The sequence below is a fragment of the Papilio xuthus genome, unplaced genomic scaffold, assembly GCF_000836235.2.
Source record: "Papilio xuthus unplaced genomic scaffold, Pxut_1.1 DF828952.1, whole genome shotgun sequence".
Taxonomy (NCBI): Eukaryota; Metazoa; Arthropoda; class Insecta; order Lepidoptera; family Papilionidae; genus Papilio; species Papilio xuthus.
In genome coordinates, this window is record NW_013529697.1 from 6,351,874 (window position 1) to 6,375,509 (window position 23,636).

At 32.2% G+C, this 23,636-nt stretch overlaps 2 protein-coding genes across 3 annotated transcripts; both read right to left on the reverse strand.

The window, feature by feature from the left end:
• Positions 1-300: 300 nt before the first annotated feature.
• LOC106124865 (lachesin) lies at positions 301-7,863 on the reverse strand. The gene is made up of 6 exons (XM_013321872.1): positions 7,775-7,863; positions 5,208-5,416; positions 2,799-3,009; positions 1,509-1,636; positions 1,012-1,180; positions 301-556 (listed from the first exon to the last, which is right to left on the reverse strand). The coding sequence occupies exons 1-6, from the start codon at positions 7,830-7,832 to the stop codon at positions 447-449; spliced, it is 885 nt and encodes a 294-aa protein (XP_013177326.1). The 5' UTR covers positions 7,833-7,863; the 3' UTR covers positions 301-446.
• A 12,274-nt stretch (positions 7,864-20,137) lies between these two features.
• Xport-A (exit protein of rhodopsin and TRP A) lies at positions 20,138-21,933 on the reverse strand. 2 transcript variants are annotated; one of them, XM_013322100.1, is made up of 3 exons: positions 21,857-21,933; positions 21,440-21,585; positions 20,138-20,463 (listed from the first exon to the last, which is right to left on the reverse strand). In XM_013322100.1, exons 2-3 carry the CDS (start codon positions 21,580-21,582, stop codon positions 20,316-20,318), a joined length of 291 nt encoding a protein of 96 aa, XP_013177554.1. In that variant the 5' UTR covers positions 21,583-21,585; positions 21,857-21,933; the 3' UTR covers positions 20,138-20,315. The 2 variants fall into 2 exon arrangements, with proteins under 2 accessions (XP_013177554.1, XP_013177555.1); XM_013322101.1 differs by lacking the exon at positions 21,857-21,933 and adding an exon at positions 21,835-21,845.
• Between the last annotated feature and the right edge of the window lie 1,703 nt (positions 21,934-23,636).

Sequence of the window (23,636 nt, forward strand, 5' to 3'; positions counted from 1 at the left end):
GAGCAAACTTCCACCTGAAATCGCTGAAATACCAAAGTGACCGTAGCCCATAGACATACGCAATTACATATGCGTTGCCTATCTTTAATCGACGGAGGAGAGGATGCACAGAAAGAAAATATTTTCCCTCTCCAAGCATCCTCTCATCCCGAAAGTCCACTTCCACTTCTCATCCTTTCCTTATAAGAAAAGAAGGATGGAAAGGGAAAGAGGACTAAATTAGGCCTCCGAGACGCACACTCATCAGACTGTACGCGGAATTGCTTCCACTTCACGCCTGTCTTCTGTGTGGTCATCGTATTTCACGGCGAAGATGTCAAAGCGGGCTCTACCACTGTTAAATTATCAAAATAGTTTGCGATCGATTATAAAGTTCGGCCTAATATTCACAACGAGATTCTGCGGTATTCAAGATTTCCTTAATTATAAAACTTACTGTTGGTTCTTTAATTAACGTATGCATACAAATGTATTATGATATTAGCAATAAAAACTATTTTGGGAACGCCATTGCTTATCCATTGTGCTCCGCCTTGCATCGCAGCTGGCGTCTCTCCTGCAATTTTAATAAGTTCCACAGATGTATAGTTTGCGTTTGAGAGATCTTAACGAGTCTCCTTTATTGTTACGAAGTACAGAGAATTTATATGAGTTGAGAATAATAAAGGATATGTTTTTGCATATGAAACTGGAAATAAGACTCCTGTTATTCTCCGTCGACTAAGAATACTCATACTTATTCTTAGAATCCAAGCATTCTTTGGAACCAAGTCAGTATGTTATTTCATTAGCTGTAACTCTGAATATGTACCGTGGTGCTGTTTGAAAAGTATAATATACCACTTTTAATAGGAGAGGACACCTTAGTAAAGATAATAATGGAGCTATGCAGGAAGCCTAGGACGACTTTCGGATTTACGTTGAAATGCAATTATTAATATCGGTTGTTTCTTCTCTGAAAGGATACATAAAGCTTCAGCGTATATAGTCTGTATATAACATAATACTAACCAGTTAAAACATGTACTCTAGCGGTTGCTGACAACGCGTTGTCGGGCACGCATTGATACGAGCCCGCGTCGGACGTCCGCGCCGACTGGATCAGTAACCGACTGCTGCTGTGGAAACCTTTCTCTGTCACCAGCGAGATGCCGCCTCGTGTTGAATCAAAGTTTATTGTCTGCATAAAAAAGTTTTTTTTGACTTAGGGTAGTCTCGCGTCTTTCGGTAAGGACGTACATGAGTTTACGACAATTGCATACCTAATTTCTATGTATGTTTAAGGCACTATTAATTAAAAAATAAATTTAAATTTTTCAAACTTGAGTAATAAAATAAGCTATGGAAGACGGTCTGCAAATAGCTCTATGGAGACGTGCCAACTCTCTTTTGTTTCAGTTTTGTTGTTGTTTTTTGAGGAAACTTCGTCCAAACATAAGTATGTATTTGTTTTGTAATTGTAAACTTAACTAAAGTTCTTCAAAATAATTATTATTTGTTTTTATAACCTTTCCTCTATGAGTCCAATTTATTGTGTTCGGCGGTTCCGGTGTATGTCGGACGATACAAGTTAAGTTGATCGTAGAACCAGCATAGATAAACAGGTCCGATCCACCCAAAATTTCAGTTTCTGGTTCTGCAACAAATTTTAAATTTTTGATACACATGTACATGCACTTATTAAAAACCAACAACTGCTATATAGTAATGAGCACAGTGCTTACAATTTTATTAAAAACCACGTCTTATTTGAAAATAAAATCTGTTTAAAATATACCCAAACATTTTTCAAAAGTGTTGGCTAGAAATCAAAGGTTCCTTCATCCGCACAGCTTTATGCTAGGATTCATACCACTTTATCTCAAAATAGGTTAAGCCTAAAGTATTTTGTGACACTGGTACATATAAAGTGCAAAGCCGCTTCACGCTTTCGCTTGCCAAAAGCGCACCGTCCATAATCGGCTTCCTTTGGATTTGTAAATTGTCATTTCTATTGCATAAATCAAGATATGTAACAAAGACAATACAAAGAGTGCCTCTATCGAAGATTAATTTTAATAATAGGCTAATTTCAAAAATACCGCTGTTTAAATCATGTGATTCTAATTGGGTTCTATTATACGACTAGTCGCGTACGACCCTCATTTATGTGATAGTCGCGCGATTGCGATTGCGATCGCTACTGGATATGTATCAGTATGAAAATTCGCTACACGAATTTCAACGAGCAAGTTACAAAGCTCCGCTTTTATAGTTTACAAAATAATTGCATTATTCAAAGGGCAACCACGACTCGTTATGTACGACCTATAAAAACGAGTTCGTGAAAAAGAAATAACTGAAGATAGTGGAATTTTAATAATAGAAATAGGCAGACAAACTGTCACTTCGCGTTATCGTTAATCTTACGACCTTTTAACGATGTCACTGCGAGAAGTGATAACAGAGTACGTAAAAGTGGAATATATTTATCGAATAAACTAACATTTAACTATGTTTATGTCTATAGAATATGTTGAATAATATATTTTTGTCCGAGGGACGCGAGTGCAATGTTTTTGCAGGAATGTGTGTGTGTTTGAGCTGGATCTTGTTTTAATGTTAGGCGTCTTTTCGCATAAAGGAAGCGTAGAGTTTCTTACGGTTATTGTCAGTCACTCGGATTTCTTACGCTTTTTAAGTTCTTTCCGTATATTTAACCTAGAAGTTACATTTTTCTAGCTTAACTGTGATAGTTTCATCCCTGTTAACAATTCTGTAAATCTTTTTAACTAACTTTAACAAATTAATAACCTTACCAACAATTTTGAGATATACAGCGTGTCCGATGGGCGGCGTAGTTGATATCTGACATTCGTATTGTCCGGAGTCGCGCCGCTGCGGGCTGCGTATCCTCAGCGCCCACTCTTCGGAGCGCGGCTTGTGTTGCGCCTCGAACCGTTGGTCGGAGGTGTACGTGTAGCGACCCACCGTTAACAAATGGATATCGCGATGACGTACCCATGATACCTAATGTAAAATGACACAAGGTTTAAAGACACTAAATAATGTTATTTTTTTTTAAAGGGAACGCGCCTGAATTTCTGCATGTCGTTCCAAAAGGAGCAAGCAACTGCAAAAGGGGTGTCGGCTTTTAAATGTGTCACAACATTGGATAAGTTTCGAGTTGTCATGGAACTGTCATTCTATATACTTGAAGTACATAACATTCCCATTGAAATTCTTTCAAGTGCGAGTTAGCGTGAATGTATGTGTTTGTATCGCAAATATGCTTTCACTATTTATTTTTAAACATAAAATAAAATACGATTCGTTTCATTTCCAGAGATATATGAAAGCTATTATAAAAAGTTGTAGAAAAGTGGGACATCAAAATACTAACATGTACTGGAATTCTCTGTAGACCGAAGCCGTAAATTGTGTTTTACAACTTTTACGAGTCCACCGCAGTTGTGTGCGCGTTCCAGATATTTGATTTTGTATGTGACGCGGACATCGGACATTTCAAACTATCATTTCACAACAATTTACTGTCGTGTCATGCTCAACAAATGTTGTCCATTTGATATGTGAGTTCATTTGACAAAAAACTAAACTATATTCAAGTAACATTAGTATATTGTATTAACCTTTTAGTATTTTAAAATTTAAAACAAACGAAAAAGGCATTTGAATAGCTTACAGTAAACTTCATTTCCACTTCATTAACTGTAGCTTACTAATATTAAAAATTCGAATATTTGCATGTATGAATGGATGGATGTATATTTGTTAAAAAGTATACCCAGAACGACTCTCACAGATAGATCTCACTAAAATTTATCATGTAGCTAGCCTGGAAGAACATTAAGGCTACTAATGAGTTTTTTTTTTATTCCGCGCGGACAGAGTCGTGGGTGCCAGCTAGTAATTAATAATTGAAGAGCTTAGAAAAGAGTTTATTATGCGCACATTAAAATATTGAATTCAATGTTATATTCCTATAGTGAAATAAATACTGAAATCGTACTCAGACTTGCATACCGATAGAGATTTGCAATAACAAACAGATAGCATTGGATTAGAATCTGTATTGGGACTAATATTTGTTTAGACTTGTATTTAGATTGCAACTGAGGTTTGTGTGGAAAGTTTAACATGTCAATATTGTATCTAGCAATGTGTAACATTGAAATAAGATTGCGTTTTCTACTTATGATAAAAAGTGATCCTATAATGGTTTCGTTTTTTTCCTATCAGGTACGGAACCCTAAAAACAAAAAGAGATGAAGGGAGTTGTTAAGATACTGCCCACAATAAACAAAAATTCTCTTATCAGTCGATTAGTAAAAAAATAATTATAGAAATTATAGATTTATAAATAGAGAATAGTCAGAAACTATATAACAATATAGTTGTAGTTGTATATTAAGTAAATAGCATTATTTATACTTTAAATTATAAAGTGAAAAAACCTGAATTTTCTTCCGAGAAACTCAAGTAAACTTTTCGCATCATCTAAAATATTTCGTGAACCCAAAGAAATAAACAATATAAGACGATAACGTTGATGTTGAGAAGCCGTTACGCTTTGAAAATGGCACCGCCTAAACTTTTAATGCGTAAAGCCAAAGATTGAACAAGAAGTGTCGTTATGTTCCGTCGTGACTTCGAAGCGTGAAGAGAACGAAATAATTTCGTTACACGTATGTAACATGTAAACACTTTAATGTACTTTAAATATTCATCGCCGTAACAAAAATAATAGCGAAACATAATAACTAAGCTATTTACTTATTAATATCTTGTTTAAGATCTGGAAAATCATCCTGTATAATTTGAAACAATGCAAATTGATGCTAATTATGCGTATTAATTTTAATCGTAGAATTTCACTGATAAAATTAATGTATAACATCACTATTTTCGGAGATACTAAAGTAATACAGAACACGATTTTAGCAAATTAACTCAATATATTATTGTACCCATAAATAAACTATGTTTAAATCGTTTCTATGAAATTTTAAGCTCTTTAATTATTAATACTAGTGATTAAAAAAACTTAATTAGTGTTCTTCTACACTAGATTGTACTTATATGCCAAATTTCAGCCGTTCTGGAGATACCTTCTGTTAAACATCCATCCATACATGCAAACAATCGCATTTATAATGTTAGTAAGATAGTAAGATGAGAAACTATAAATATTTATAAATCTTACTTACAGTGCGATTTTGCAAATTTTTCACTTTACAAAGCAGAGTGACTGGGTGTCCAACTAAACCGGTCACATTGTCCGGAGTGCTAGGGTCGAAGTAAGGCGCTCCGGGTGTATGAGGCCAATCCTCCAAGAACTCCGCGCGAAACCTTCTTGATGATTCAGATACTGTGCTTTGTTCACGAGGACGGTTGTTACTGTTGTCTTGATAGCATACTGATGACAAATAAAAATAATTACAAGAATCATTAATAAATATTTAATTTTGTAAGTAATATTACGAAAAATATAACTAAATTTAAGTCATGTTTAAGTAGAAATATAAAAAGCAAAGGAAATTTTGAGATGTCCTTTTATTATTTGGTTGGATTGACCCAGATTGACTTTGTTACGATCTTGTTCGTAAAGGGTTTATGTAAGTTGTTAGATGGGGCAATAAATATATGTGGACATTGTAATGCGTAGAGTTGATTAAAATAAAAGTTTTACATCACTTTATACTGCTCAAGAAAAAAATATTTTCTTTTTTTTATTCTATTAGGTGGCAAACGAGCGAGCGGCCACCTGAAATCGCTGAAATAGCGAAGTGACCGTTACCCATAGACATACGCAATTGCATATGCGTTGCCTACCTTTAATCGACGGAAAGGAAAGTATGCACAGAAAGCAAATTCTATCACAAACTAAAGGAAACAAAATATGCGAGTCTTAATTTGTGGTATGTACGTAAAAATGTTTTGTAAGCAAGTGTATAATTTTACTTTACACTTATGTATAAAGCAAGCAAGCATCATCAGCTCACTATGTACCGAGGGGCTCGGAGCCTACCCTAAGTTAAGGGTGATTAGGCCATAGTCAACCACGCTGGCCAAGTGCGGGTTTGTGTATAAAGACTAAACGATAAAAGCAAAAGTATAAAGTAAAAATCTTTGTACTAAAAACTTTTAACGCACATTTTCCTTAATGCAAAAAAATTGGGGTATTACCAAAGGTTAAATTAAAAATTAATTTCGTTATGGTCCAAAGGCTAGGAGAAAGAAATGGTATGGAAAATGAAACGTCCTCAATAGGGGCGTAAATCCCGTCTGTCAGACGGGGCTTGATTAAATGTTGAATTTTAAATTATGATTTCGCAACTTTAACTCTTCAGTGCGTGAATTTTACAACTTGCTTCAACGTAAAAAGAGAATTAATTCTTTACTTTGTCATTTATTTCGTCTAACCTGTAAAGCTGCAAATGGTTACATCAATTTTTATAAGTTACTTTAGCAGTTTTCAGCGCATACATATCACCACGGAGGGGGCCAATCTAACCCCTGTTAGGAGGCCAGGCAAGTCAACCACGCTGGCCCAGTGGCTATCGGTCGATTGAATACACATGTATGAATTTTTTTGCAGTTATGTGTAGTTCGAGTCACGTTTTTTTCCACTGTAAGATGGTCAGCTAAGATCTTACATATACAAGGCAAAGTAAATCTGGGGAACCCGGATATTATAGTCGCTAAGCGACTTACAACCACATCGTGTTATTAAAGTTTGTACACAGCGCTCTTTGCTGAGATTAATTATTTTATCGCCATCATCCGTTGTATGTAACCTGTTTTTCAGGATTATCGCACGAAAAGTGCGATTTTCAAGATGGCGAAGCAAATCTATAACGTTCACATGTATCCGCTATGCGTGTACGAACTGAATAAGCGAAAGGAACGCGAACTATGCACGTGATTCTAAATTATCCTCAGATTATATCTTTCGACAATATACGTGGTCCTATTTACGAAGTGTTTTAAAATTGATAAAGTATTATACCTTGGTACATGTCGGGAATTGAACCCTGACCTGTAGATAGCAATTAACGTGTTTACAGTGCCCTTAATAAATGTATTTGGTTTCGACGCTTGACACGAGCAGCCCCAGCCATCTATTACACAGTTTCGTCTCTTAGATGTGGTTAGCTGAGATACGGTAACACATTAATCAAATGATGGAATTAAGTAAGAGAACTCTAGCAAACTAACACTTGGCGTTGCGAATAATTAACAATACCGTATTCACATGCCACGATATTATTGATTCAGTCCAAAAATTCTTTCTTTTATTTATTAAACTCTATAGCATCCTCACAGAATAAATCCAATGTGACGCTATACGTACATATTGTACCACAAATATGTTTTTAAGTTGTTTAATACGTCTTGTAATTGCAATTTTAAAATTTAATTTTATTATCCCTATTTATCTGTTGTCCGTTCCCTAGTTCCATTCAAAATGCATAAATTATTACGTATTCTACGACCTCCGTATTCATGCAATAATATTTTAAATAAGAGCTTTTTTAAAAATTACATATGTATTTACTGTTGTGCAAGGAGTTAACAAGTGCGTGATAACCTTAAATCCGACCATTTTAATTTTGATCTCTCGCGCCATTTCATACGCCGTCCTAAGTATAGTTGGATCTCTCGATTATATTATTTATATTAACAGTATAGGGATATAAATGTATTGTTTTTAATCTTCTTATAATAATGATGATATTCATATGTTCAAGAGTTAGAAAGCAATTTTACTTACCAATAATGTAAGAAAGAAAATGAAGACTAAACAGGCAAGCGGCGGCAAGACGCGTCATTGCTTCACTCTACAGCCTCGGCGGAGTCGAGGTCATCGCTCCTGAAAACAAAGCCTCCCTTAATAACCTTCCAGGGAAGTCTCATTCATTGTTTCCACTGTTGATAAGTGTTTCATAACAGGTTAACTAATTTAATATTTCCATTCACTAGAGTTCCTTAGTAACGGGTATAATGAAGTTTAAATTAAATTTATAAGGAAAATTTAGAAGAAAAGACGACGAAAATATTGTTTCAGTATTATGCTAGAAAATTCCAAATTGTTCGATATGAACTGAACGTTTTGTTTAAAGGTCAAGGTCAAGCAAAATGCAGAGCTTTAAAGAAATATTTCAGTACTATTTCTACTACTTTTCTTGGACTAGATCTAGATACTTGTAATGTCCCACCGTAGAGCCGTAGATACATAAAAGAATTTACTAGAATGAAAAATAAGGCTTTTAATTTAATAATTTTCGAATTAAGTAGAATTAACTATTAGTAGAGTGAATTAGGCACTTACTAAGCTAGCGCGTACCATCTTTCGACCAAATCTCCACTTCACCAGGTGGGATCGTGGTCAAGCGCTAGCTTATAAAACGTAAAAAAAAATAAATTAAATCATACATTTTCAGGCATTTATGTGGTCAATATTTGAACAAATATGTTGATGTTTTATGCAGATTTAAATATATATATTCGTAAGTACACGCTGTCCAATGATTAAAAATTAAACATAAAACTCTTTCTTTATTGTCATGAAAGATAAATAACGTTTTATCTTGAAGCCGAGGTGAGGTTACGAGCACACTGTTTGTTACAGTTGAAACTTTTTAATGAAACATGAATCTTTTCACTTTTGTTATCTGCAGCTCATTTATGTCTCTGACACAAACAGACGTACAACATATAATATATAATTGATATATGTCTCTCAATGCGCACACTTTTGATAAGTTATGTAAATATTAACTTAGTCCCTCAGAGCTTTCATTTCAAAGCTTTTTTAATAATGCTTCTAGTTAATATATTACGAGAGTACTGAAGTATTATTTTTCATGTTAGATTTATTACAGTTTTGTTTTTTGCTAAGAAAGAATTCACATTTCTCTCTTGTAGTTCTTTACTGTTACGAATTTTCATTCTACTAATCACCTTTGTACCTCACATTTTAAAATTATTTTTGGTGGTTACTTTGTTCAGTGTATTTTTAATAAAATGTTTGTGTAATCATGCATCAGCACTATATACTATGCTTTGTGTTATATTGAATTTTACTTACAATAATTACATGGTATATGGGTTACAATAATATAATAATTTTATACGTAAATTGATAGTATTAGAAAGAACCAGCTACACAGACTGTTGAGAAAGAGTCAAGAAAACAGTATTGTTCAAATTAGCTGCTAGAGCTGCTAGCCGATAATCTATATTGCTTGATAGATGATTCCTTGGAAGAGCAGGTAGTATATTTTCTTTAGTCCAAAGGTAGTGCTGATAGGCAGAGAATGAAGTACAACTGACAAGTTCTTTAGGAGTTATCTATGGGAATCAATAGTCAATGTAAGTATTTTGAAGTAGTTTATGTCTATTTCATATTTATTCCATTTTTTAATTGACCAAGTCTACCACCCTTGCCCCCATGGTACTTTTCTAATATCTATTTAATAAAAGCGCCAATAGTCTAATGGTTAAGGGTGCGGAGCCCCTATCACGTGGTCGGGAGTTCGAACCTAGCACAAGCCTAGAGCTTAGTTGGAATGGTACTAGAAATATTAGTAATTTTAAAAAAATCTGCTAATATTTTTGATTAAAAAAAAAAATGTAAAACCGACTTTTTAATTAGTCATAATATTTAAATGAAAACTACGATGTAATGCGATAACTAAATAACTCTAGTCTAGAGGAGAAAATAAAGATGCATTTAACAATTTCAAACACACAACAAATAAAGTTTGTAAAAACTGATAGTTTGTTTTATGTTGGTAATTTTTCTCCACATATCTCACTAGTTTGCATCATAAAGTTAAACAATAATATGTTTTAGATTAATAAATGTCATAATTTGTCTGCTATACTGTAGGTAGGTGTGATATCGCCAAATTTATGTTTAAATTTATTGTTCACAGTCAGCTTGGGAACATCGTATAACTTTATAGCCCTTGTGTGAAAATGGAAAGTATAATTCATATTTTAAATTATAAAAAGATATGAACGCAGACACTCTAAATACATTGTAAAAAAACATTTTTATTGCTACACTGTACCATTTAAAATGAGAACAGCTATAATGCGTTGCTCTATAAAAGTAATTATCTTTACTATGCCATAGTATCTTTTATAGATTGATTAGATTTTTCCCGCAACTTCGTTCAAGCAGAATTAAAGGAAAAACTTAATAAGCTGCCCGTATGTTTTTACAGGCTATATTCTACATCTACATCAAATTACATCGATCCGTTTAGCTTATCTGGAAATACCTTCTAACAAACATCCTTTCACCCGTTCATCTAAACATTCGCATTTTAAATATTAGAGAGATTATAAGTATTTTAACTATTGTCCGAATATAACGAATTAAGTCTATTATAATTACTGTATATAACAGTGCAGCATGGTACGTCTTAATATCACAAAAACACCATCATAAAACTATGATAAATTAAGCGTAGATTATTATTTTTCATATCAAGAGAAAAAATAACAGAATACAACTTGATACTTTCAATTCAAAAGTACTAAAAATGAGTGGGCGTTGTTTTCATTCGAAACAATAAAGCTTTCAGACTTCCCCGTGTATGCGAAAGAATCTCTTCATTTTAAGATTTCAACAATAGCGATAAAATAAAAAGCCAAGTAATATTTCCCCTCGAAATAACCTCAGTACAGTATCAGTTTACTTCAATACGTCCCACGCAAATGCAGTCTCATTCGTTATCTAAAAGAATTCACAGGGATCACAAACATTTTATTTTACGATTTTAAAGCAAGATATATTTAAGCGAAAGATAAGACAGATGGTTGCTTAATTAGTTTTGTTTGCTTTGACTTGTCTCCCATAAATGTTTTCACATAGACAATGTAGTTAAGTAAAAGATGTCATAAGCATCTTTTAAATTAAAAAATAAAACTGAATATGTTGCATAATACATTTAAGCTAAATATTATTTTAAATTTACAGTTAGTTAAAGGAAGATTATATACAAGACTAAAGCTGACAATGGTATAGAACTAGTGGCATAATTAAAAAATGGTCGTGATAAATCAAAATTTAAAAATAAACACCATAATGTTATTGAAAAATAACTTTATTTTATTTTAGGTTAATTACCTTTGTCCCTATTTAACTCATTGGAAATTGAACAAATTATCTTAAAATGGTATATGCAGATTATTCTCCTCGATCACCTTAGTTATCTTGAATCTCTATTAAAGGTGAGAAGGAAAACCTTTTTTATAAGGTGAGAAAATATAAAAATACCTAAATTTGCGAGCAGCGAACTCATCGTAAAGTACTGAACGGATTTGATGGCAATCAATCATTGTCGATGGGCGCTGAGTACGTACGTACATTGATGTTCATCATTTCAAAAACAGCATTAATAAAAATTCGGTAAAATTTATCGATGCTGGAAATCGAATTAATAAAAATATGTTTCGATATTTCAAATGGGAAGTGTCATTTATTTTAGTATGGCATGCAATATAAATATTCGTTAAAATTTTCCTTTATTACGTGCAATAAAACATGTCACACTGAAATTGGTTTTGACATTTTGAAATTATGAATTTAAGTTTATAAATTCCTTAGACAGGAAACGATAAAATATAAAAGAATCGGCTAAACATATAGGTAAGTTATTTCTGTTTATCTTTTAATACAATATTCTTAAGATTATTAGTATGAATAATAAATATATCTTTACTTTATACGTGATAAACCGTTTCACTAATAAATAGTGGCGAAATATAATTGACGTAAATTTTGTTGGTTTCTATAAACTGTTAATAATTCTTCTAGTACCACTATAAATAAAAATAAATGTTTAATTATTGTAAAACGCAGTGATTTCTTTTAATTTAAAATTATTCCATTAACATTATATTTAGCTGTATTACATAATTAATTTGAAGACCTAAAAAAGAGGGCCAACATGAAATACATCCATATACATATGGATGTATATGGATGTATTTCAAATTAAATAATGAAATTACAGGTAAATACATACATACTCGCGAATAACTAAACTGTATAAATAATTATAAAATTCAGAATTTTCTTGGACAAAGTAAATTATGTATTCGGTACTTTCTTTTATCATTTTTTTGCTTGAATAAAAACTGATATAGAAATAGGCTCATTTTTCGTTATATTTGTGATCGCAGTGTGAAGCTCTTTCTGTTATTCAATTTCGACATAAGTAAAATTAATATAATTGTAGGTTTTTATAAAATATAATGGCCCTTTGATTTATGTACGACTAATCACTAGGAATTGTTAAGGAATATTTTTCTTATTTAATACCCAAAAAACTTATAATGTTTAAAAAACAGTACTTTAAAAATAAACAATTACTCTGTCTATAAATAAGTATTTATGACCTTTAACTAACAGTATAAAAAACTTAATCGTAAAAACCTAAAACTTAATAATTATTTTTAAAATTTCTTAATAAAATAATTTTAAACTTACCGCTTTAAACTTTAATTATACAGCGAGACCGAAGACTTCTCAAGTATATAAGAAAATAAATCACGAAGTAAGCCATCATTTTTAAGTTCCAAAATAAATAGCTTCCATATTAAACTTCTTAAACACTTAACAACACTTGTTTAAAAACAAAAACCCAACACAGAAAAACAATATTATTTTCTTCAATACTTAATACTGGCACTTAAAAATACGTCAGTTATTTTTAAACAAGAAAATTAACGATTAAAAAAGCGTATCACTTTCATATCGCGATCGAATTTTGATCCAGTAGGGAGAAAATGTGTCCGTTCGGAACGCTACGGGACCCGCCACTGCGAAGCTACGTCTCGTAGCGCGCGTGCGTAGCTCTACGCCACTGTTCAGTTCCCTTCTGCACTCATAATACATTTCTGCTTCAATTAATCCCGACGCTATACTCAATTTCACCTACCAGTGTTGCTCCCTAGGTGCTTGTAGTAATCCATACACGGATACAATTGAATGAGATTATCAACATTGTTTCAATGCCTATTGAACTTTGTAATGAAAAGTTAGGAAAACTTTCACTAACATGAGGGTATTGTTTTTCGCATGTTTTATTATGTTAGGTGTGTTATGTTTTGTTATGTAAAATCCTTTTTAAATTCATTATTTGAAGTGCCAATTCGGCCGAATTAATAATTTTTGTACCCGAATTTAAAAAAAGGAGGAGGTTATTAATACATCCGTATTTTAAAAAGAAATAATTAATGCATTTTTTAGAATAAGACTTACTGAATTATGGCATTGTAGATAGATAGTGATAAATACACAAAAACTTAGTTAAGTGTTATACTGAGTAGTTACTTAGAAGCTTTTACGTAAAGAAATACGTTCTTTTAAGCAAAATTTAATCTAAAGAATTTTCTGTACTAAATATCATAAGGTTTTTTGTAACTTTACATTTTTAAAAACAAATTTTCCGTTCATCGTAAAATAGCGGAAAATTAAAATGTCTTTTACGTAATATTTAAAGAGACGCGACGAATCAAACTAGGTATTTCTCTTTTAGACGGTTGATAATCTCAGATTTCTTACAAGAAAGAAAGATTAATATGATCTACAGAACCCTAAAATCATGGTTGAACGATCGGATCGCTAACGGGGATTTACGGACCGTTTGTTCTTTCTCGTTATGTCGGAATCTCTTTTTTTGCTATTCTGTTATAGAACTGGGGCTCATCGAATTGAACTTATGGTCGCTCAGAGGGTCTGGTCAGCGATAATAAACGTTACTGTAACCTTTACTGAGCCATTTCTTTTCAGTAACGGGCAATCATTATACACCGAGAGTTCTTTTTATGTTTTAAATCTTTTATAATATTACATCTATGAAGTCTAAGGATTTTTTTTTAATTAACTCCTGTTTTAATATTATTTTACTTGTGTCTAAAAAAGTATTTTTTTTTTAATAATGAAATTAGAAGTAATCCACTCTTGAATGACTCTATTAAGTGCACGTGAAACCGTAGTGCATGTATGCGTAGATGTATGAATATATAAGAAAACAGAGAGGTGTGTCAAGATCGCCCCATTTAAAGGTCCGTGATCTCTGTCTACCCCTATGGGTTACGTGCGTGAGTTAAGTTATTGTTGTAAATAAATTAGATCTTAATATTATTTGTCATAAAATTGTGTTAATTATTTACACGATTGATTTGGTAAATGAATATGGCCACTTATTACTAGATGACGTAGGTTTAACTTACTCCGTAACTATCCTTTTATAAGTTTATTAAAAGTAAAATATCGTGATCCTATTAATTAGGAATAAGTGTGTTGTTCCGCATTCAACATATATATTTTTAATATGAGGTCTAGTAAAGCAGTACGTGTTCTGCTCATATAATCATTTTATCTTTTGAGATAAAAGATCTGAAAATAATACCTGACTTGATATAAATTTGAAAGGAATAAAGGGAAATACTTCGCAATAAAAGGGTCAATTCTTTTAACTTTTACGTATCTTCCATCAAAAGGTTTATGATTTGGTACGAAAGCCTCAATCAATTTTTATCTTAGTCGGCTCAACCTTTTTTGATAAATTAACTTATTGCGCCTTCTTTTGGGAATACGATATTCGCATATAATAACAAAATATTCGTTATGATGAAATAGAAGTGGTCTCTGCCTATCCCTCTGTGTTACGGGTATGAGTTATTGTTGCTGTATATTCATTATATTCATTCATTATTACTGATTTAAAATTTGACAATGTTCTTAATTTCAGTGCTATGAAAATTCTAAGAGCTTTAATCACCACTAAAGATGTTAAAAATCTCAATTTTATGTTAACCTAGTCTAATAAGTTCACAACAAATAAGCAAAAGCTAAGAGAAGATATTGTTTTTATGGGAGTAATTCGTTTATTTGGAACTGCTACTCGATAAAAAATATAACCTCTATGTATCGCATAGGAAACATTGTTAGCTTTGTATATTCCAAACATTCAAAATAAATATTGGTGAATTTAATAAAAATAGTCAGTTGTTTGTAGAAATAATAAAACATACTCACATATATTAGCTAAAATTGTTTATCATTTAGTTTGTAAACAAAACTAGGAAGTCGAGATCCACCTACTTTAAAATTTATCGTTGTATTGAACATGTTTTCTTCTATAAATCAGTGTGTTTGTTTATCATTGCTTGCCTCTGCATATATTTTTAATCAGTCATGAATTTAGGAAACTCTAGGATTAATGTTCCGTAAAACTACTATTTATTTAATATATTTTATGATTTTATACACAAATAGTATTATGTTCCTTCTGCTTAATGATCTTCACTTTTAATTTTTTGTTATGTTTTATAAACTAGCGCTTGACCACGATCCCACCTGGTGTTATTGGAGATTTGGTCGAAAGATGGTACGCGCTAGCTTAGTAAGTGCCTGAAATGAGATTTTTCTTTAAATCTGTATTATTTGACTGATTTATTAGAATGAAATAAGTTCAATTACAAAGTTTGTCAATCTTGATTGTTAAATAAAGAGCTTAGATATAAGCTATTTGAAATCAAAGCTTTGACATTCCCCTTAAATTTAAGATATAAAAGATAACAGTATTATTATTATACTAGCTGTTGCCCGCGACATCATCTGCGCGGAATTAAAAAAAAACATAGAAAATTATGTATTCGTTCAGACTATGTTCTACATCGATGCCAAATTTCATCGAGTTCCGTTCTAACAAGTCATCCATCCATTCATATATTTAAAGTTTACATTTATAATATTAGTAAGATAACAACGTTATTGTTTTAATTCTATTCAAATTTTTAATAGAGTCCTAACAAGGTGCTCGCTAATTTTCCCAACTTAAATTTCAAAAGGAAACTCCTTAAGAATACCAGACTTCCGAAGTAAGCTCTAGAGTAATTTCAAAATGTCTAGAACACATTTTGTAACAACGCAAACACAGATTATCCCTAGGGATCAGACACAGTTCATAAAAGTTTTTCAACCGAGGAAAATCCCACGCAAAAAATAAATTGGTAAACAACTTTGTGAAAATTCACGCGGAAAACTATCGCGATTGTTTGAACATATTGGTTGACGGTAATTACATTTTTCGTCGAAAAATATTAAACAATACAATAGTATTTTAATAAATAAAACGTTGATACGGAATATTATGGCATTAAAAGTTATATAGGAAACGGAGAATGTTATAGAGCTTAAGTATTCGAGAAATTGGACAGTAGAGACATACGGAGTCGGTGATAAATTTTCTATAGTTGTCGTCAATTGTCCCTCGGATTGGGTGTGAAATTGGTACGTTGATTTCGGGATATCAGGATTTCTCATTCGGCACAATTTTGTCGTTCATTCAAGCGACAAACCCTTTCGGAGACAATTCTGCCCGATGTTTGAAGTATGAATGACTCATCGTAATTTTGTCGGCGACTAATGTAATGTCAATTGGAATCTTTTAAAAGTAAAACGTACATCATGTTTAAAAATGCATAATTTATTATCTAAATTAATGATTAAATGGTTCTCTTTTTCTATTTGTCACTATGAGTATCTTTGTACATCTGAAGTTGAAAGTATTCAAGGTATTGCATATTCTAGATAAAAAACTTTGAATCTACAATCATTTTCTTGCAACAAAGTCACGCTCTAGAAATATCCGTTTGCGATTTGTTAAGACCGTAGTCGTCGTGACTTTGTTCGCTCAGTAAATGGCGCTTCCTTCCGGGAACCTATTCTACTTTTACGTGAGGTCACTGAATTAAAAAAAAAACTTTGTTTCAAATTAAAAAAAAAATCTGAAATTAACAATTGGCCTTTTATTATATTTTCTAATTAAATTATAAAGCTGTTTCAAAATCAAATGAATTAATTTCAAAACTATATAAAATAAACAAATGTTTCCAGGTATTCCTAAAGTCAAGATTTTCAGTTCATCTTGTCGGTGAATGGGTGCTGACATCCATCCTGTTTGTTAGAAGGTATCTCCAGAACGATTTAACAAAATTCAATGAAATTTATCAAATATGTAGAGTGTTACTTATTAAGTTGTTTTTTTTAACTCGGCGTTAACGGAGTCGCTACCAAGAGTTAGTTAATAATAACCATCTCACCACAATTCTGAATTACAAAAATGGCTAAAGTTCTACGCCTCCCGGTCGATTGGGCAACCGATTTTACAAATAGCAGTTTTACGTGCTCAATGTCGGAGGTAACGATCTACTTAACCGAATATTATGATGAACTAGCTCCAGCATCCTCAGAGGGAATGTCTATTCCATGCATAACAATGAACTAGATTTATACTAATAATATAGGAAAAAATACCCCATTATAATAAATTGTATTGGATAAAAAATGTATGTTTGTTACATACATTTTTTTACATAAGTAACACAAAAAATCAATTTCGCTAAAGATGATTAGATGCTTCTATGTACACAAATTTAAACCTTTTTAATGCACGCGGGGAAATACTTACATGTATGCGACTCTATGGATGGAAGAGCGGATATATACCGGCAATGTCTACCTAGAGGGGGGGGAGTTGTGCCTAATGTGTAGATTTCTTAATAATAGATAAACCTTTCCTAGGTTTGATTGTATGTTGTATGTTTAGTCAATTGTGATATGGCTTGGCTGTATCGATTTTAAAAAGTTAGATATAATTTGCTTTGTATTTTATCCGGTAGTAAGTACAGATAGAGCTTTTTGATTCTTTAAATTAACACACAGTTGTAAGCTGCATGTTTTAACCAAATATAGTTATATGTTTAATTTCTTTTTTTTTAAATAAAATATTAGCAGATTTTTGTGTTAATTTACTTATATTTCTTTAACGATTCCAAATAAGCTCTAAGCTTGTGCTAGGATATGGTTTACGACAATAGTCGAATGGCGGGATTCGAATCCCCGACCTCGTGATCGTAAATCTGTACCCTTAACCATCAGGCTATTGACGACTTTTCACGTATATACCTGTGGTTCCATTGAATCGAATTATATTTGATTACGAGGACTGCAGGACTGTTTCTATTTGTGCGACTTCACCTTGTGACACAACCCCCGAGGGTTTAAGCGCACTCAATAAAAGTTTCCATACAAAGGAAATTCCAACGAAAGATATAAAGTAGTTACGGAATTTTTCTCACTTTAACAAAAAATAAAGAAGTCTTTGTAAATTACAAGCCGTGACTTCAGTTAAAATTCTACGAAGTTTAATAAAAGTTATTTCACAATAAAATAACAATTAAATAATACTTCTATAATAAATAAAATATAATTATTCTTCTTAATTCACATAACTCCTAGAATATTCAATAACACAATATAATAGTTTATAATCTTACGGATTAAATTAAAAATGAACACAAATGAATGTAATATTACAATGTTATTTTTATTTAAATAATACGAGATAACAAAAACAGTTATGATTTTCGACTCATTTGCACAAATATCTTGTTAATAATAAGTATATGGATTTCGATTTAATCAAAATAAAATCGAGAAATCAAATTGAAGGTTTTGTATAATACAATGAATAAATCAGCGCTTGATCCCGATCCACCTGATGCTACTTTAATTAGGTAAGTAAGGTATTATATACATTTTTTGCACCCTCTAAAAATAAACCGAATGATGAAAGGATGAAGTTAAACGTTAAAGAGTCGCGTTACAAAGCTTTGTATAAACAGAGCAGAGCATTTATGGCTCCCGTCTAGTTCAAGTGTGATTAAAGTTCCGGATTTCCGGCTGCGTTTGACATGCAAACATTGTTGGTTTCAGAGCTCAGTGCTGAACGTTCAGCGTTCAGGCACACGCGTCCGACTTTTGTTGTTATGTTTGTTATAATGAGAGTTTAACTTACCGATGAATGATTTATCTTTTATAACTTGTGTACGCGCATTGTTATATTGTATTTAACAGCAATGAAGTGTTGACTATAAATTGTATACTATATTTTTATTGGTTACGTTCGAATTTATTTATTTAAATTATTTCCTTTGTAATAAATCATAAGGGTGATTAGGCCATAGTCAACCACGCTGGCCAAGTGCGGGTTGGTTGACTTTACACATATCTTTTGAATTTCTTCTCATGTATGTGCAGGTTGCATCACGATGTTTTCCTTCGCCGTAAGAACGTCGGATAAATGTACATATGTAAAATCGGAAATCGAAAAACACATTGATAGATGGCGGGATTCGAGCCCAGGACCTGCAGATTTATAACTTAACTAAAAATTTATTTTCATAGCAAGGGCGGCCCGCTATAAGCGATTTCTGCCAGACAACCCAGTGGTACAGGAGAGGCTTTTCGTTCTATGACTTGATATAACTTTGGACTTCGTAGTCAAGCGCTACTTTAGTCATTATAAAAAAAATATATTAAATCATAGAGCCACAGTAGCATATTAGACTAGTCCATATTTAATTTCAATCTACTGAAAAATAATTGCAATATCCTTATCACCCAAATGTTAAATACAACACTTACTTAAAAAAAAATTTTTACTATTTATTGTCGTCTTGATATCTATCAATAACATCGGTTTAGTGTCGGAACATCCAATTATTCCAAACCTACATGACTTTCAAACAATCGGAACTGAAATTCTAAGTAAGTTCAAGTTGAATGTAGACATACTTCCTCTGTCGTTTACTTAAACTTGTTTATTCAAGTTATAAGGGTCAGATTTCAAAACCGACGCGATATCGATTTAGAATTACCCTGTCAGAGTATACCTTTATAAAGTACAATTTCTAATAAACTTTATTATAACAACATTTATCATTAAATCGTTCCAATAGAAATATTTCAGGCGTGTGATTTATCGCGAATGAATTCTAATATCAAGAAATACAAGACAACGCTAGTCTTGGAATGTAATCTTAGAATCAATAGAAATACAATTATATTTAAAGTAATACGAATACCTTTCTTATATATCTATTATGCTATATACTTTATAAATTTACAATATTTTGGCGCAATTAAGCTGTTTATGTTTTATTTTTATATAATGGTACTTTATTGCGTATTATACATGAATTATAACTGGCCACTTTTTCAGCGGTAAAAAAAAATTGTATTACTGACCAAATATGACTTTGACATTCTAATTTGGGTAAACTCTGAGATGGGGATGTCCTCATGGACGTAATATATAGAAGAATTTTATGTAATAAACAAAATTTTGTTATTTATTAATATACTCACTTATATTAGAATTTAATCGGAATTATTAAACATAAATAAATAATATATGATACATATTAGTTATCTGTAGAATTCATATAATCAAATCTTTATCCGGCCCGTATACAGATTCGTAAATAAAGTCAACGATTAATTGAACTTGCGGATACATGAGAGTCATAAGTAATACAATACTGTTGGCGATGACAAAGAGCTTCATGTTTTCTTGTCCATCAGCTGACCTGGAACAAATTAATGCATTTAAGCTAACTTCAAATTGAAACACCAATCGCCAAAATATAAATATACGACATCTTCATATTTTGGCGATTTTTTTATATTATTAGCTGTTGTCTGCGACTTCGTCTGCACGGAATTATAAGGAACGAAATTAGTATATTCTTCTTGCTATGTTTTATATCTAAGCCAAATTTCACCGGGATCTACTTAACAGTTATGGAGATACCTTCTACCAAACATCCATACATCCATCTAAAAATTAGCATTTATAATATTAGTTACGTATATTGGCAGGATCTCATAAATCGAAAAAAAAAACGTTCAAAGTTTAAATAATACAGTAATAGTGTTTTCAGACACAAAAAGGTTTCACTTAAAAAAAGGCATAAAAATATGATCTTCAGCTTTCCAATAAGAAAAATAGAATTTCTATTAAATATTTTATCAATATCTACGTTATTAAATTGGTTTGTCTATTTTTGCTATAACTTAAAAAAGTTAGTGAAGTAAAATGAATTTGCTATTACTTTTTATAAAAAAAAACAAAAGCCGTCATTTAAATAGGTCTTTGCATCAAGGAAATATGAAGCCAGGCATGCTAATGCGATCGCTCGCTTGTCAAGGCTGCAGCGTTACGGCATTGGCCGCTTAACAAACGCTGTTTATGTGAGGTACAGCTTTATCTTTTATGAATAAAGCGCTATTAAATTGACATATAAAACAAATTGTCAAACAAAACAAAACACAAAAAAAATATTTACTCGTTTTACAATATAAACATTGTTATACTCGTATTACGAATTCGTTGCGTGGGCGTATTTAACGCGTTCTACATTTCTAGTTGATGTGTCCATAGTTCAAGTTGCTATGATGATCGCCAACCTTTGTTACGAGATGGAACCAAAAGAAGAAGATAATAGTTCAATGTTTTCCTTGAATAAAAGACAAATAAAAAAAAATATTTTACAATTCAATTACCTCAGCCAACCTCCAAAGCCTTGATCTTCTTCATCTAGAGAGTCTAATCTTGATACCTCCTTCTCAGTTCCTTTAGCATTAGCACTGTCATCATTTTGAGTTTTTTTACTTCTTTGTCTGTTATCGCCCTTATTTCTAGTCATGATCTGTAAAAACAAACAATATCCTTAAGATTTTTTGACTCATTTCTTCTACAGGTAATAAGCAAGCAATTTACTGTGACTCGTTGAAAAACATTACACCAAAGTTTGCAAATCAAAATGTACATGTTTCAAGACTAATATGATACTGCTACACTCTTGATTGAAAAACAATTTAACGATAACCTCAAAAGTAACAAACACACGGCTTTTTAAACAAAATTCTTTTTTTTTTTAAGTAAATAAATTACACACTTAATCAAATAAATAAAATTACTTATAAAACAGAGTTATAAAGACGAGAACGGTAGAAACATCTATGAAACACGTCTGTTGCTGCTTGAACGCTTTAAGGTTTTACTAGCAGCGCATAACAAGAAACCTTTAAAATGCAGATCAATAACTACTTACATTTTTCCAGGGCCACTACTTATCTAATTAAAATTTTATAAGATATTCTACCTAATATTACACAGTTTATTACAATATTAGCTGTCGCACGCGGCTCTGCCTAAGTGGAATTTAAAATAAAATACTTAATTAGTAGTCTATGTGTTCTTCCACACTATGTTCAAATTAAATTAAAGTTAAATTTCATCGTATCGTTGAACCGATCTGCAGCTACCTTCTAGAAAACATCCATTCAAAATTCTTTTAAGTGTATGTTAAGTCGTGTATGATTCTTAGTTTGAAGGTACGCGTCCATTGGCCTACGATATTCGCACCACACGCACGGCCCGCAACGGATTTTAGTTTATTTTAACAAAGCCCTGCGTCCATCCGCGCCGCCCGCATCGTAAGACAAAGCAAATCCGTTACAACCGTGCGTACGGCGTACAAATGGACGTGTACGTTAAAATAGTTTGTCGTAAGTTAAATTTTAAATATATCAAAAGTAAAATAACTTTTCTCCTTCAGTCTATGCCCTGACCTCGTACAACATTTTAAAAGAACTTTAAAGTCGTTGCATCAAAGTCAAAGTGGGCAGATTTAACTGAATCAAGGTAATGCCTTTGCTAAGAATTTGCAATTTCCGTACCAGAGATGCAAACTTGATGCTTAATTGGTTGTGAATAACGGTGTTTATTTCTGAGTTTTGATTCATTTCTTTGAGCATAATCATGTCCTCTGTTTTAATTTGGATATTTTTTTTAAGTGTCCTTTGCCGCACACTCACACACGCAAATACGTTACATGGTTTTAATTGACCGCTACCCTTAGACTCTAGAAAGTGTTAATGTCTAAAAGTTGCGTTGCCTACTATAGTGGCCTAAGTATACAGATAAATAGATTAATTGGAAGAGAGGATTCTTTTTAATTTCCCAATCATTATTTAAATAAGGCAAAGGGGGAAGAACTCTAATGTTCACAAAATAAATTTGCAAATTTTCACACTATACTTCTTTGACGGAAATAAGTTTGGCAATCACAAAGAGCACGTATGATGCTGAGTGAATCGACACGATTATCGTTCAAGTGTGACACGGAAGCGGGTCATTCGTTCCGTGGACGTTATTCATTCGTTCCGTGGACGTTATCTGACGTGCACGCTTCCTGCCCGCGTGCAGATTTGCGACATGTAGAGGGTCGTTTACATTCAGCAAATTTATTTCACTCGTTTAAGAGAATTGCACGTCTTACTTCTAGAATCGTCTTCACTGAGAGGGTTTTGTTTCGCATAGTTTTGAATTTGTAACTACAATCTTGTTAAAGACTTTTGGAGTAAAAATTACCAAGGTTTTTATAGAGGAAATGTAAAGTATGATTTTTGAATAGTTTCATTCGCTCATCTTGTTTGTTTATGTTCAATTTTTAAAATGTTACTTTTATAATGATTAAGGTTGTGGACACGCAATTTGCAAAAAGCGGGAAAGTACGATAGGCGGAGCGGGACCGGAATAATAGGGATTTTTCCGCTCCCGCTCCGCCGTCGCGCCGCACCGCTCGGCGCTAATTTTATGCCCGCAGCCTAAATGTTAACTTTCAAAATTATTAGTTACGCAGTGACCGTATTGTTGTGTATAAAATCCTATATGTTATAGTGAATTATAACATTA